The sequence below is a fragment of the Mauremys mutica genome, chromosome 9 (genome assembly GCF_020497125.1).
Source record: "Mauremys mutica isolate MM-2020 ecotype Southern chromosome 9, ASM2049712v1, whole genome shotgun sequence".
Lineage (NCBI taxonomy): Eukaryota > Metazoa > Chordata > Testudines > Geoemydidae > Mauremys > Mauremys mutica.
This window is the reverse complement of record NC_059080.1, coordinates 73,989,471-74,005,628: the sequence shown is the minus strand read 5'-3', so window position 1 is coordinate 74,005,628 and position 16,158 is coordinate 73,989,471. Positions and strand designations below refer to the sequence as shown.

Sequence of the window (16,158 nt, the reverse complement as noted above, 5' to 3'; positions counted from 1 at the left end):
CGTTGTGAGTTCAATCCTTGAGGGGAAGAATCTGGGATCTGGGGCAAAAATTGGTCCTGCTAGTGAAGGCAGGGGGCTGGACTCCATGACCTTTCAAGGTCCCTTCCAGTTCTAGGAGATTGGTATATCTCCAATTATTACCTATATTATTATTAAATACAGAAAGTAGGATTTAAGTGGCTCCAAGTAGTAACAGACAGAACAAAGTAAGTCACCAAGCAAAATAAAACAAAATGCGCAAATCTATGTCTAATCAAACTGAATACAAATAATCTCACCCTCAGAGATGTTTCAGTACGTTTTTTCCTCAGACTGGACACCTTCCAGGCCTGGGCACAATTCTTTCCCCTGGTACAGCTCTTGTCCCAGCTCAGGTGGTAGCTAGGGGATTCTTCCCCGTGGCTCCTCTCCCCCTTTGTTCTCTTCCACCCTTTATATAATCTTTTGCATAAGGTGGGAATCTTTTTGTCCCTCTCTGAGTAACCACCACCTCCTTCTCAATGGAAAGACACCAGGTTAAAGATGGCTTCCAGTTCAGGTGATATGATCACATGTCACTGCAAGACTTCATTGCCCACTTGCCAGCACACAGGTATACAGGAAGACTTACAGGTAAAACACAGCCATTTGCAAACAATGGTCCTAGTTAATGGGAGTCATCAAGATTCCAAACCACCATTAATGGCTCACACTTTACATATTTACAGTAGGCTCTCAGAGTTATATTTCATATTTCTAGTTTCAGATACAAGAGTGATACATTTATACAAATAGGATGATTACACTGAGTAGATTATAAGCTTTATAATGATACCTTACAAGAGACCTTTTGCATGAAGCATATTCCAGTTACATTATATTCACTTCTTATTAAATTTTTATAAAACCATATAGACTGCACAACGTCCTTGGAGAGTCCCTTCCACTGAGCTTTATCACAGGGAGGGGGTGATACACCCCATTGAATGTTTGAGCTGTGAGAAGTAAAACCACTTAGAAGGGAGCTGAGAAAGATCCTCCTTTCAATAAACTGTGTGTGCATCTGTGCATGTGTGTGTGTCTAAAATAGTTTAATTCTGACTATCTGTTAAGTATTAAGCCTCTTCTTACAAAAAGAGAGGTATCTTAGCAAACGTTTTGCCAACATAAGTGCTAGTGTAGACATAGCCTTAATCATTTGAATTGCTGAAGTGTTTTCTAAATGGAAGTTGCTTGAAAAGATGATTTGTTTATAGAGTGGAGACAATACACACAGCTGTGAAAGCTTTCACCAAGGTACAGAACAAATAACTCACTGCAACTCTGACTGGCTCCTAACTGATAGACAAAGAAGCTTTCATTTCTCAGGCAGAGCAGCCATAAGTGCTAATTAGACTTCTGGAGAAGCAAACCAAAGTAGCTAAAATACTGAATAAAACATAAAAAGCTGTTGTCCTTAACTAAACAAGAATTGCTCAAGAATTGCAGCTCTTACAAGAGATGTGACTTTTAGTCCCATTACTGACTTCTCCCTAGGACAGGGATGGGCAAACTTTTTGGCCCGAGGGCCACATCTGGGTGGGGAAATTGCATGCAGGGCCATGAATGTAGGGCTGGGGGAGGGGGTTGGAGTGCGGGAAGGAGTGCGGTGTGCAGGAAGGGGCTCAGGGCAAAGGGTTGGGGCAGAAGAGGGGTGTGGGACGTACAAGGGGGCTCAGGGAAGGGGGTTGGTGGTGAAGGAGGGGGTGCAGAGTGCAGGGGGTGCTCAGAGTAGGGGTGCAGGGAGGAGTGCAGGAGGGGCTCAGGGCAAGCAGTTGTGGTGCAGGAGGGTTCGGGGTGCAGGCTCCAGTCCAGCACCGCTTACCTGGAGCAGCTCCAGGCTCCCTGGCTGCCCTGGCCCCGCACTGCATCACTCCCAAAAGAGGCTGGCACCACGTCCCTGCAGTCCTTGGGGGAGGGGAGGGTGGCAGAGGGCTTCACGCGCTGCCATCACCTGTGGATACCTCCCCTGAAGCTCCCATTAGCCATGGTTCCCCGTTCCCGACCAGTGGGAGCTGTGGGGGGCAGTGCCGCAGGGACGTGATGCCGGCCTCTTCCAGGAGCAGCGCGGGGCTCGCGACACCATAGGGGTGGCAATCCCGTGGGCTGGATCCAAAGCCCTGATGGGCCGGATCCGGCCCGCAGGCCATAGTTTGCCCACCTCTGCCCTATGAGTTAGTACACAAGCTGTTTGTGGACAGAAACATGTTATGAGCAAGGTTCCACCAGAGTTTCTGAAGCAGTAATGAACACACTCTGCTCCTGCCTACTCATGGAGTTAAACCATCATCTACATCCATTGCTGAGAGTATCATTGTTATCAAAGGTTGAGCTTGGGATTTTCAAAAGTGCTCAGTATTGGCCTAATTGCTCACTGATGTCAATGAGGGATTTACCTTTGACTTCAGTAGGAGCAAAGTGAGGTCAACCGTGAGTGCTTTCAAAAGTCTCACCCTAAATTTTCTCGGATAGACAAAGTTCCGATTTTCTTCCTACTTCTCTGCCCTCTCATTCCTTCTTCTGTGACCACATAAACTATGTTGCCTGACATGGCCAGGAGCCACATGCTAATCAGTCATAATCATTACAACTTGATTACAGACTCAATAAAATTAAACAGCAAAAAACATTGAATATTTAAGGTTGCTATACTCACAGCTCATGAAAACTCTGAACTAAATGTGTACAGGTCAGATATGCCACTGTATATAAACATCTTTAACTCTATTCCTGTACCCCTATCTGGCCTTACATCCCTCTTAAACCACTCCCCTGAGATCGTAACCAATGTGGGCTACAAATTCCCACAAAGCACCATGCATGTGCTGCCTACAGCTCATAGACCCAATCATAGACTATCCTCCTGCTCACCAACCCATTCATTATGCTAAGCATCTTACTCTTCATATCCAGACCAGCTATTTGGCCCTCCTCTAGCCCATCTATGCTCCTTGATCAGAGGATCTGTCACAAGGTTCTCTACTCGCTTCCTTGTGGCTCACCTGAGGATTAGCTCTCGACCAGCCTCCTCTTACTGTTGTTCACCCTTTGCATGCTTCTTTCTCTCTCTGGACTTGGCTGCTGCTGCTTCTTCTTTGTGGTGTAGCCCTCCGTCCAGGTCATTATAGTTTTCCCTTTCTGGGGTATCAAAGTTTCTCCATACAAACTATCTCAGGCAGTCTTCTAGTTCACTGCTAAGACTGCCACTTTCCCAGTGGCGGGAGGAACACAGGCCTGCCCACTACTCCAGATTCCAGTTCAGAGACCCTTGAATCCATGGCCAAGTCTGCACTGTCCCAAGCCTGGCTGTTATTTCCCTGAGCTGTTTCCTACTCCACCATCTCTCTGGGTTTACCCGTCCCTCAGGGCCAGGCTCACAGAGCATCTACTTTCCCTCTGGGTTTTCTCTTTTTCCCTCTCTAAGCCCAGTGAGTGACTGCAGCCTCCTTCGGCCCTCACTGCATGGCTTTACGTGAGCTGGACTTGCTTCTGCTCAGCCGGACTCCATCCTTAATCAGGGATTGCTTATCAAGCCTAGTTCTCCTCCAGGTGTGGTCTAACTGATTAATGAATCCCTTTTGAGCCTCACTGACCCTTTCAATGCTAGTGTGGGGTGAACACTCCATCACACAAGCATAACATATCACATCTTGTTTTCCATACACAGACCAAAAACAACTTTCCCCTATCCATTGTTCCACTAGGAGGCAAAATGCCCTAGTCTACCCCATTTCCCCATAGTACATGTATTGAAAATCCCACTGCACTGCACCTTCTTTGTTCAGTTTTCTACTGTAAGTCAGAGACCCCACTTTCCACATATATACCATAGATTCATCTTTCTCACACGCTCTCTCTCTTTCTTGTGTGCACACATGCACGTGCACTCACACACACACACACAGACACTCCTTGTTCTGCAAAGCTTTGGAGCATCTCAGGTTTCCCATTTCTCCTTCTCCTGCAAAGACTTCCTAAATTACCAACTGGGCCCACGAGGGGCATGTGCAGAAATTTAACATTGACTCCTTTTTGGGGGACACATTCTGTGCCTCCCTGCCCCAGGTCCGGCAGGAGCTAGCTCTTCCCTTCCTCCTCCTTCCCACCCCCCGCTCCAGAAGGAGCTCGCTCTTCCCTCCCTTCCTCCATCCCCCTTCTAGACTAAGGGAACCAGATCTGCATATAATATACCATATTGCTGTTGCACTAGGGCTATGGAGAGCAGCACTAACACCTCCCTAGTTTTACATGAGGTCTTTTGTGTTGGTGTTCAACTGGTGACACTCTTCCCAGTGAGTCAATAATAAACCAAAGCCCAAATATGGTGTATGGGGTAGATAAAAAGTAAAAACAAGCACTCCCAAGAGCCAGAGATGTTAAATCTGGTGTCACTGACAAATTTCAGTTGAGATTATTCCATTTTGTGATGCTTCTGCTTTGATTTGATACAGAATCCTCCATTTGCTGTACAAAATGTTACACACTGTTGCTGTGAGCTGTTAAATGGCTGCCATGTTCTACTCCAAAGATAGTTACATTTCTGCAGTGGGTGGAATGTTCCCCATATAAACCTTACCCACCTTGCAAAGGTGATTGATGTGAGCCTTAATTTGTTAATATTTGCAAAGTGCTTTGTGTCCTTCATAGGAATTGTATTCATATAAATATTCTCTTTGCATTTTCCCCATTGGTTATTAGTTTTTCAAGAAAAATACAAAAAAGATTAAAGATAAAAGGAAAGCATTAGGGAAGTTCAAAGTATTTCTATTATGCAGCCACGAATAGTGCTTTAGTTTTTGTTTTTTTGTCTTTTGTAATGTATCATACTATGAGGTCCTTTTTGTTTGCTTATTACACCCTAGGGGGCTTTTTTAAACTCAGCTGTTTCCCCCCATTTGTATCTTTTGCTATTTATTCAGTCTCTATAGGTGGATAAATTTTTACATTTATTGTAACATTTCAAGTGCCATGCTATATAATAGTTTTAAAACAGCATTTATTCTGCATCTTCTATTACCGGCATTTAAATCTTTCTCTAAAAACTACTTATTAGTCTTTATTGTCTGTGCTTGTTCTTAGCACAAAAATTATTTTTAAATTATTATATTTCACTTGGCCACAAACAAGAAACGTCCTAATGGACCACATTCTGATAACTATTACTTAATTCCATCAATGGGACTACACAAAGGATTACAGTGCTACTTAACATGAATAAGGGTGTCAGAGTCTGGCTGTTAGAGATTATTCCTGACATAAAGAACTATATGGATAAAACAAATGTCTGATTAGTCTGTAAATATCAGAATGGTTTCATTGTGAAAATCTGCAAAGCTGATTGTGTGTGAGTTAAACACCATCACATCAATTAAATGTGATTCAGTGTCTGTTACTGAAAGGCTCACAGTCTATTTGTCTGTTTACAACTTTAATACATAATTTCTGCATTTTTGTTTGTTTGAAATATGAGGCAATGGTCAAAAAATGGTTTTTATCACTTGAGAAATTTTAAATGGGGGATGGCTTCCCTCCAGTAACACAAACAGCTGTTCTTTTCTCCTTTTTTTCCTTTTATTTTTTAATTTAAACTGCGATTTCCCAATATCTAATTCCTCAGTGAGTTGCTTTGACATGTTTGCAGAAATTTGCTTTACAAATAGTTGTATTATAGACATGAACACAGACTAAATTCTCCAGCCCAAGTAAGTTCATCAGAGTCCCGGGAGGCCAGAGTGCTGGAATCAGGGGTGGCTCCAGGCCCCAGCATGCCAAGCGCGTGCTTGGGGCGGCATGCTGCGGGGGGTGCTCTGCCGGTCGCCGGGAGGGCAGCAGGCAGTCAGCCTTTGGCGACTTGCCTGCGGAGGGTCTGCTGGTCCCGCGGCTCTGGTGGCATGCCTGGCACGCCTGCGGGAGGTCCACCGGAGCCGCGGGACCGGCGACCGGCAGAGCGCCCCCCACGGCATGCCACCGTGCTTGGGGCGGCGAAATGTCTAGAGCCGCCCCTGGCTGGAATTAGGGGTGCTGGGGGTGCTGCCGCACCCCCTGGTTTGAAGTGGTTTCCATCAGAGACAGGGTTGACAGTTTTGCTCAATGGCTTCCAGCACCCCTACTGTACAAATTATTCCAATGCTATTGCTGGAGGCAGCAACATTTCATTCCCTGTAGCAACATGAATCTTCAGGCCAGATGTCCTTATTTGGGCAGAAGACACCAGCATGGTGGAAGCTATTGTAGCAGCCATGGAGGAGATGAGCATTCTGGTTCTTCCCCATTGATATTTAGGCCTGCTTGTTTAGGTTTTTCACAAGGAATAGGACTGGGGCTGGAAAGAGTGAAATGGTTTTATGTCCAAGCATATTAAGTTGCCATGTATGTCTCTTTTCTCTCCCAGGTTTACGTGGTGCAATAGCGTTTGCACTGGCTATTCGGGACACAGAATCTCAACCCAAACAAATGATGTTTACCACAACACTACTTATTGTGTTTTTCACGGTCTGGGTTTTTGGTGGGGGCACCACGCCGATGCTCACATGGCTTCAGATCAGGTTAGTGTTATCTGACAATTATTTAATATTGTAAAATAATAGGATGGCTATGGCCAACCCCATGACTTTTCAATACTCATTGTTCTCAGTAGAGATGGTTACAAGCTACAAAGCTTGGATCTGGCTCTGAAAGTCTCCAAACTTCAACATGGTATGGATCTAGTGCTCTCCTTCAGATCCATCTGATAGGGATGGGTCCAAGCCACCAGGGACAAAATGCTGGGGGGTCAGGGGAAAGAGAGAGTTGGTCCAAATGTCTAATTCAAGCCTATCTCTGATTCTTAAAGATGTGTTTCTCTACTGTTCTTTAAACTCACTATTATCATTAAATGCTGATAAAGTGTGCTTGGCACTATATGAGATATAGATACAAAACAGTTCCTGCCCTAATCAAAAACTTGTTCACAAAAATGCCAAACATAACTTCAATGTTTATCAAAACCCCTTCCTGGAAACTTACATAGCCATGCTAGTGACACAGACGGGCAGATAGCAAAATGTATGCAAGAAATGTGCTCACCCAGGTTGTTAGGGGACAATGGCAAAATCTCTTGGAACTGTGCGCACACTCTTATGTCAACATCAGGAAGAAGGAAATCATCATTTTATTTATTTAATTTTGTTTAATTTCTAATTGCAAAAGAAGGGATATTTAGTCAGAAATGTAATATGGACTTTGAATGCTAATGAGCATTTTGTATAATGGGTACAGCATATTTGCTATTTCTATTTGGAGCTCATTTCAAGAGATGGGACGGCTTAAGTGTGGTGGACCAAAACCTCTCTTCAGTTTATCCCTAAGTGGCATTGCACAGGTGTAGCTGAGGACAGCCTTTAGCCCAGTACATATTATGACATACCTCTAACTATTCCCTCTGGTCACCTTTGATTCCTTGGCATCAAAATTGAGGGAGACTATGTATGAGCTGATTGCTAAGCACAGTGCATTCCTTCTCAGAGGTTGTTGTGCTCCTCAAAGCTCTGACAGGGAAAAACAGTGACATCCGTGTGATATGGGAGACGCAAGTACATTCTGCCATGAGGCAGAACAGGCAAAATTTTAAATTATTCTTAAGAAGAGTGCTCAGTGGTGACCACCTCTGTGTAAGGAGGTTTAATATCCACTGTCTTTCAATTCCTGTTGTCTCTCATTTCTATAAAATGCCAGCAAACACTTCTGTGGTTAATTCTAAGGTGTAAGGGCAGGGAGGTGTCCCTGGCAAGCCCCCTGTGGTCAAGCACCATGCTGCAGGTGAGCCCTTGCTTCAGCTTCCCCTCACCCAGGGTATAAATAAGTCCAAGGAGGCCTTTCTATTATTTATTTAACAGAAAAGACCAACACAAAAAGCTTCAGTTACCTACTGCGCTGGAAACTCTCCACCCCTGGCTTAACCAGTCTTATGTCTCGCCCCTCCTGCCTGGAACTTGGGCCTGTGCTGGGCATTCTGCTGGATGCCAGTCTTCCCCGACCAGTGCTTCACTCTCCACTGAGCCAGTGGTCATCCCCTAGTAGCTCCCCAGGCCCCTCACCCACTTTGTTCTCTTGAGCTGCTCTGGTCCCTTGCCTGGGAGCACTTTCTCTTTAGGCTTGTTCCTGCTCTCCATGAACCTCTGCTCTCCTGGGAGACACCACTGAGAGTAGCTTCCTACCCAGCCCCCCCAGCACCAGTGGATCCTCTCTCCTCAGGTGGCTTCCTCTGTTCTGGGGCTTCCTGACTGAGCCCTTATCAGCCTGTATTAGGCCCAGGTACTCCTTGCCTAACTAACTGTCAGCCAGCTACTTGGACAATTAACTATCCACTGGTGCAGGGGCCACATACGACTCTTCAGAAGTTAATAAGTGGCTCCTTGTATAGGCACGGACTCCGGGGCTGGAGCTACAGGCACCAACTTTCCAATGTCCTGCGGGGTGCTCACTGCTCAACCCCTGGCTCTGCCACAGGCCCTGCCCCCACTCCACCCTTTCCCACCCCCTCCCGTGATCCTGCTATGCCCTCGCTCCTCCCCATCCTCCCGCACACCACGAAACAGCTGATCGGGAGGTGCGGGAAGGGATTGGGAGGTGCTGGGGTGGGGAGCTGATGTGGGGCTGCTAACGTATTACTGTGGCTCTTTGGCAATGTACATTGGTAAATTCTGTCAAGTATCAGAGGGGTAGCCGTGTTAGTCTGGATCTGTAAAAAGCAACAAAGAGTCCTGTGGCACCTTATAGACTAACATGTATTGGAGCATAAGCTTTCGTGGGTGAATACCCACTTTGTCAGACACATGGAAAATTCTGGTTTCTTCTGAGGCTCAGGTTGGCCACCCCTGCTGTACAGATTGCTGTGTCCATACATGTTCCATTCTCAACCTACTCTTTACCTCATTTTACATTCCAGGTTTATTTTGTCCACTGATATCTTGTCCATTGTAAAGGTGTTTCCCTCTGACCTGAGCTAATACAGACATTCTGTCTCTTAGCTTATTGACCGATTTACCTAACTTCATTAACACAGACATTCTGTTTCCATTTCCATTTCGATTCTGCTGATCCATTTAACTCCATAATCCTGTCTCCCAAGACAGGAGGCCTCACTCATGTCTAATTACTAATAATCAAGCCAGACCTACATTTAGCTGAGCCTGTCACAGGTAGGCTGGATGCTTGGATCCCACCCTCCCAAAAGGCCAGTTCCTGTAACTGCTGGGTTGTTTTTTTGATTGTTTTAACTGAGAACCCATGAATGGAGAGTATTTTTGTTCATCTTGAGGGAGTTGTTACATAAACTACCTGAAATAACCTGTTTATAGTCTGTGTATAGATCAAGAACACAGAGAAGGCTGTAATCTTCCTCTGGTTGTAGTTATGGATACAGTTTTGGACACCAGAGGGCCAAACAACAATCACAGTTTTCTATTGTTAGTCAGGAACATGCTGTTGGTCGTGCTTCTACTTAGATAATTCTTAACCAAGGATAGGTCTACAATTCGAGCTGGGGGTGTGATTTCCATCTTGAGGAGACATAGCATGCTAAAAATAGAGTGTAGCTGTGACAGGAAGGACTAGCCACTACAAGTACATGCCTAGCATCTCGGATGGCTATGTACTCAAGGTACTAGCCCCTCCCGCTGCTCAGACTGCTGTGACTACTTCTATTTTTAGCATGCTAGCTTGATGAAAGCTAGCTTGAGTGTGTCATCTCGAGCTGGGAATCACAGCCCCCCTCGAATTGTAGACATATCCTAAATAAGAAGGACTCCTGCCCTTGGAAGTAGATTTAAGAAGTTCAGGGATGGGTCCAGATTACTTCCAGCCTCCCTCTTAGAAAATAGGTTGGCAGCAGTAGCAGAACAAGAGGAGAGATATTATGGTCAACATTTTCAAAGGGGAGCCACTGATTCTGGGGGTCCCAGTTCATAGGTAACTGTAACAGGGTGCTGGCTAGGAGATCCAAGCCAGGCCCCTGTTAGCCCAGCTCCACTTAAAAGGGGGATTAGTTAGGACTGGCCGGGGAGGCTACACCCTAATCAGCTGAGGGGATGCACCTGGGGGCCTGAGTGCCCAGCCTGCTATATAAAGCTGGCTGGGAGGAAGCCAAGGGGAGAAAGACAGGAAAGGGAGGAGCAAGGAGAAGCTAGATCCCTCCTGGTAGGAGAAGCTAGCAGTCTCCCAGGGTGTTGGTCTGTAAGATATGTAAATAGTAGGTGGTGGGGATAGGCATGAACAATAAAAGAGTATTGGTGCATGTACTTTGGAGCAGTCTCCGACTAAGTTTGTGGAGGGGCCAGGAGAAGGCAGTGCTACAGTAACCAAGCTTTATCCACCTTAAGGCCTGCTCTGCCAACTGCAGTAATTCATGAGTAGAGGTTACCATGTGAATTGCAAAAGTTACCTGAAATTCTTTATGCATCTCCTCCAGCCTCTTTATTTGTGCAGCATTCAGCCAATGATTTGTTACTTAATGAGTTTGCTCCTTTATTGTGTGAGTTTTTAAATGAATTCATGTTGGTGGATAGCTATGAGAGGGATGGGTGGGCAGTGAGAGAAAAGAGGTGAAAAGGAAAGTGGGGGAAAGTATATTTAATTTTTTTAATACAATGTAATATCCATTTTATAGAGATATATTTGGTGTTTTGCAAAGCAACTTTTAATGAGGTTCTAATGCCATTTCTGAGTTCTGGTTATTTAATAATCCATTCAGGACTCTCTGCCATAACCAAATAAAACCTTAGTGGCATTATCGTCTTGTAATTCACAGTTGCTTATCATTTATTCTATATATAGTGTATGATTTGCTTGTTTACAGAGTAATGTCTGATTAACAAACCTTCATGTCAGACTGTTGCTGTAAAATACCAGCTGAAGATAACTAAATGGGAGCCTTAAAAAGAGGCACAGATAAAAGCTTCCAGACAAAATCAGGACTAGCATACAAATATACTGTATAAATGTAAAATGCTGGCATCTATATATAGTATGTGAGCTTTGTATTTCCTTGATACTTTGATTTTTTTTTTTTAATTCTCTCATCTCCTACAATGTCAGCCAAGTTCATTGCAATTTAGATATACACCTCAGGTGTCTGGCAGACTTGCTGTTTCATTTTTACTCAGCAAAAAAGTTGTTACATAACCCTACCTCAGATTAAAGCAAGTGGCAGCAAAAACTGGAGCTGATGAGGAATATCCTGATTCAATGTTGTGAAGTGAAACATTGCTTAAGATCAGGAGAAAAAAAATGTACTGGTTACACATCTATTTCCCAGGACAAGTTTAGTACCCTAGATACCTACCCTCATTTAATTTCTTGGAAATTTGAAGGGCAGCTTCTCATGTGCCCTTACCGATATAAGCAGTCCCATTAATTTCAATGGTTCTGATCTCATCAGTCAAGACCACCCATGAGAGTAAAGGTCTTCAGGGTCCTAAGTTAGTTGCTGATAGTAGATTTTAACTAATCGTGTTAGTAAATGTGAGTATCTTCCTGCTCATCCCGCCCTCATTAGCTCTTTCACCTCCTGTCCTTTCCTTAATGAAACATCAGAACCACTGAAGTTGGATAGTAACTGTCCAGGAAAAGATACTTCTGCCCAGGACCCGTGATGTCAATGGGAATTAGGTACCTAAGTACTTTTGAGGATCTGGGCCTATGTTTCTAAATTGATTGGTTTAATAAAATAATTTAGTCTAGTAACTAAGGCTAGGATTTTCAGAGGAGCTTAAAGGAGTTAGGTGCACAATTCCCATTGAATTTCTTGACTGCATCTATTTCACAGCTAAAGAGAGAGAATTATGTCGGAATTTTATATTTAAAGAAAAATGTGGTTTTGATGTCCCTGATTTCTCTGCCTGATGAATATTTTGAATCAGTTTCACATTTATTGAACTTTAACTGGCTTATCTATACATGATTAAATAGTTACCACCCCTGGGGAGTTCAAGCTATGATCACTGAGGTTAGTTGGATGAATTGGATCTTATCTTTATCCATGTAAATATTCCTCTGTGCACATATAGCTAAGTGGGACAGGCCAGTAGCTTAGCAGCATTGCTCCAGTCAGTGGTTCAGGGGATTCAGCTCTTTCCTATCCCAGGCTGATTGAGTCTAGCCAGGTCACAGAGCGGTTGTGCTTGAGTTTAGACATGTTGCAGGTAAACAATAATAATCATAATAATCTGTTACCTGATGATATTAAAAATAAACAAAAATATTTTGTTTTATATTTATCAAAAACAGTCTGTTTACTGTACAAATAATGTACTTACAAAAGCTGTCCTCCCTTCCCATTGTATGCTCTGATCTCTTCCCTCCCCTGCACACCGTGGTGTGCTGTAATTATTTATTGAGTTATCTGTCTAATTTACATTGTAAAATTGTCAGGGCAGTGACCATGACTTCTTGTATATCTGACAGAGCCATGCAAACTAGTGGCACTATATAAATAATAATCTCTGTGAACAGGGGCGGCTCTGGGATTTGCGCCGCCCCAAGCAGGGTGGCAGACCGCGGGGGTGGGGGGCGCTCTGGCGGTCACCGGTCCCGTGGCTCCCGTGGACCTCCCACAGACGTGCCTGCGGGACCAGCGGACCCTCCGCAGGCATGCCTGCGGGAGGTCCACCAGAGCCGCCTGCCGCCCTCCCGCGGGATGCCACCCTAAGCGCGCGCTTGGCACGCTGGGGTCTGGAGCTGGCCCTGTCTGTGAAAGGCAATATGTTTCAATGATAACTAGCAAGTCATCCACCTCTTCCTAGGTAGGGAACTTTGATCATATTTGTTTTACTAGAGTTCAGTCTTCTGTAAATATAGCCTGTCCCCCCTCCACAGATGACAGTCTTGCAAAATAATTTTCTTCTCTTCTACAACTACATGTGCCTTCCTAGCTCTCCAATTTGTTCACCAAATTGCCAATATATATAGTCTGATCTATGTCAAAACAACCTGTGTGTCACCGATGTGGGCTCCCTCAAATGTTCCACTTCAGTCAACAAAATGTCAGCCAGGTGATAAAAATTTCTGCAAAAAAATTCCATATACTTCCTTCACCCCCAAAATGTGTCAGTTCCATATTCTCCTCACAACCCCTTTTCCATCCCAAAAGTGACCAGTGCTATACGTTGTACCCCCTTAGGACTCACTGGCTGGTCTGGTGGGAAGAAATTGTCCCTTGGCTAGTGTGGAGAGTTGGCTGGGAGCCTTGGATAGCAGCAGATGGTTGAGCAAAATGTGGATGTGGGGAGGGGTGAGGGAATACTCAGGTACCCGCTAGCCTACAAGGACCAAAGGCCAACTCTGTTAACAAGAGGCTCATGTGCTTCCCACAAGCCCCCTACAGCATTATCAATGTCCAGAACTTTCAGTCAAATTCAAACCTTAAGTAAGCAAGTGCAACTACAGTGAAAGACTTGTGCCTTCTTACATAAAGGCTGATTTTTGGTCTAACCAAGATGCTCAGTGCTTGGGAAATCATGTCTTTCAATCACAGAATATGTTCTGATCATTTCAACATTTCCACGCCCTAAAATACAATTTTAAAAAGAAACTACGCCCTGATTTCTTTTTAAAATTGTAATCATGTAATCATCGTGGAGGAAATTGTACCTAAAGGCAAGACTCAAAGAGTTTAGAACTATAGTTCTTCCTTATGTTACACTACATTGCAATATTCCATCTTATGAACATCAGTGTTCAGTTTATGGATAAAGTATTGCGATTACCTCATGTTTCACCAACACACACAGAGTGACTTACAAAAGTGTGTGTTAAAGAGTTCTTGGGGAGAAAAAACAGGCTGAATTATTTTTAATCTTAGTTTTAAAAGGAAGTGGCCTAAATTTTCAAAAGTGATCAGGTCTTTTAGATTCTTGGGTGCCCAAAGTGAGGCCTAGTCTACACTGGGGGGGTGTCAATGTGTAAGATACGCAACTTCAGCTATGGGAATACTGTAGCTGAAGTTGAAGTATCTTATACCGACTTACCTTTCATCCTCACGGTGCGGGATTGATGTCCGCAGCTCCCGCGTCGACTCCACTACCGCCGCTCGTTCTGGTGTAGTTCCGGCATCAACGGGGAGCACATTCAGGGATCGATATATGGCGTCTAGATGAGACGCGATATATCGATGTCCGATAAATCGATCGCTACCCGCCCATACGGCGAGTAGTTTGGACATACCTGAGTCACCTTAAGGTGGTCTTATTTTCAGAAAAAGATGAGCACCTTCTGAAGCAGACCTCATTACGGTTCCTCAAATTGGGCATCCAAAATCTCTAGGCACTTTAGGCCTACATACTCAAGTGTATTATAATTTACTTAGTTACTAACTGGCTTTCTGAGAACAGAAATGATTGCATCAGATGCCTAAACATTAGATTGTCCTTTTTTTTATCTGCATGGTATAACAAGAAAAAAATGGCCATTTCTGCCCATTGTGATAGTCTTGTGGTGTGCTGGTCTTGGCTGATAATGGGTGAACCTGTATCCATGTGTGAGAAAGATACCACGATATTTTAAAAGCAAAACAAAGAATATGGCCATTTAAATATGAGTTCACAGACAAATTGAAGCATTCATTAAATGTGTCTTCAGAGATGTTGGGTATTACCTGCTAATGCTTTTGGATATACGTTTCTCCCTCATTCCCCCTTACTCAGATTAAAACAGCAAACTACATTTTACAGTAAATCTCCAATCAGTGATTTGGGGATAAATGATTCTCCTGACAGGCACAGCAGAAATACAAAGCTATTAATAAAACATGTTGTATAAAAATATTGTTATGATAGGTATTAGATCTTGTTTGTTTATCATCGCCCCTTATGCAAATATTTGTCAAGGGACTTCTAGACATTTTGTGCATCTTTTTGCAGCAATTCTTCAATGACTCAGAAGCATTTATTCAATGTTCTACAGTCTCTATTCAAAGAAACACTAAGTGTTATGAAATACTAACTTTTAACAATGTCTTTGTGGTCATCCCCCATCCGTATATATTTGATAAGGTCTCTTTGGTTATTAATGAGAAATACTTCAAAGTAAACAAAAATAATTGCTCAGACTTGGAGGTGAATATCGAGAGAGGTCATTGAGATGTTACTCCAGGGAATCCACTTGTTCAGGAGTCTCAGCTTCAATAATAGATGTAATTCCCAATCTCAGCCAATGGAGGAAAGAACAAGTCTGTGAAAGATGACATATTGATTTTAGATTCATTCGCAGTGTAAGACCACTGAAATCAAGTAATGAATCTGTAAACTCGGGGGGTCATGCCCTATGACTGGAGGATTGCTAAAATAGTACTAATTTTTAAGAAGGGGTGGGGTGGGAATGATCCAGGAAACTACAGGCCTGTTAGTTTGACCTCAATTGTATGCAAGGCCTTAAAACAAATTTTGAAAGAGAAAGTAGTTAAGAACATAGAGGTAAATGGTAATTGGGATAAAATACAAAATGGTTTTACAAAAGGTAGATTGTGCCACACCAACCCGATTTCTTTCATTGAGAAGACAACAGATTTTTTAGACAAAGGAATTGCAGAAGATCTAATCCACCTGGATTTCAGTAAGACATTTGATACAGTTCCGCATGGGAAATTATTAGTTAAATTGGAGAGGATGGACATTAATATGAGAATTGAAAGGTAGATATGGAATTGGTTAAAGGGGAGACTATAATGGGTCATACTGAAAGGTGAAATGTCAGGTTGCAGGGAGGTTACTAGTAGAGATCCTCAGGGATCAGTCTTGGGACCAATCTTATTTAAAATTTTTATTAATGACCTGGGCACAAAAAAGTGGAAGTGTCCTAATAACATTTGCAGATGACATAAAAAGTTCATCTGTTCATGGGGATCTTATGCTGTATGCTCATATGCTGGCAAAGAACAGGGATGGTGTGTGGAGAGAAAATCAGTAGCCTGACTAGTAGGACAGGCTGAGTGGCTAACTGTTGGTGTGCTGAAAGCTAGGGCAGAGAGAGAAGCACAGGTCTGCAGAAGTGGCGATGGCTGCTACTGGTGTACTGTTGGAAGGGGCACCCACTGCTCTGGCTAAAAGGATTGGTCCCATCTACAGTCCAAGATGGAACCACTGGGCTGTGGTCATGTATTTAAGGTGG

At 43.7% G+C, this 16,158-nt stretch overlaps 1 protein-coding gene across 3 annotated transcripts in view; it reads left to right on the top strand.

Annotated features, from left to right (window-relative positions):
• The window catches only part of SLC9A9 (solute carrier family 9 member A9), a 354,635-nt gene that overhangs the window by 228,928 nt on the left and 109,549 nt on the right, over nucleotides 1-16,158 (top strand). For all 3 annotated transcript variants that reach the window (XM_045030881.1, XM_045030879.1, XM_045030880.1), the window contains one exon: nucleotides 6,410-6,563. In XM_045030881.1, the coding sequence (XP_044886816.1) occupies nucleotides 6,410-6,563 (154 nt within the window). The remainder of the gene's footprint in view (nucleotides 1-6,409; nucleotides 6,564-16,158) is intronic.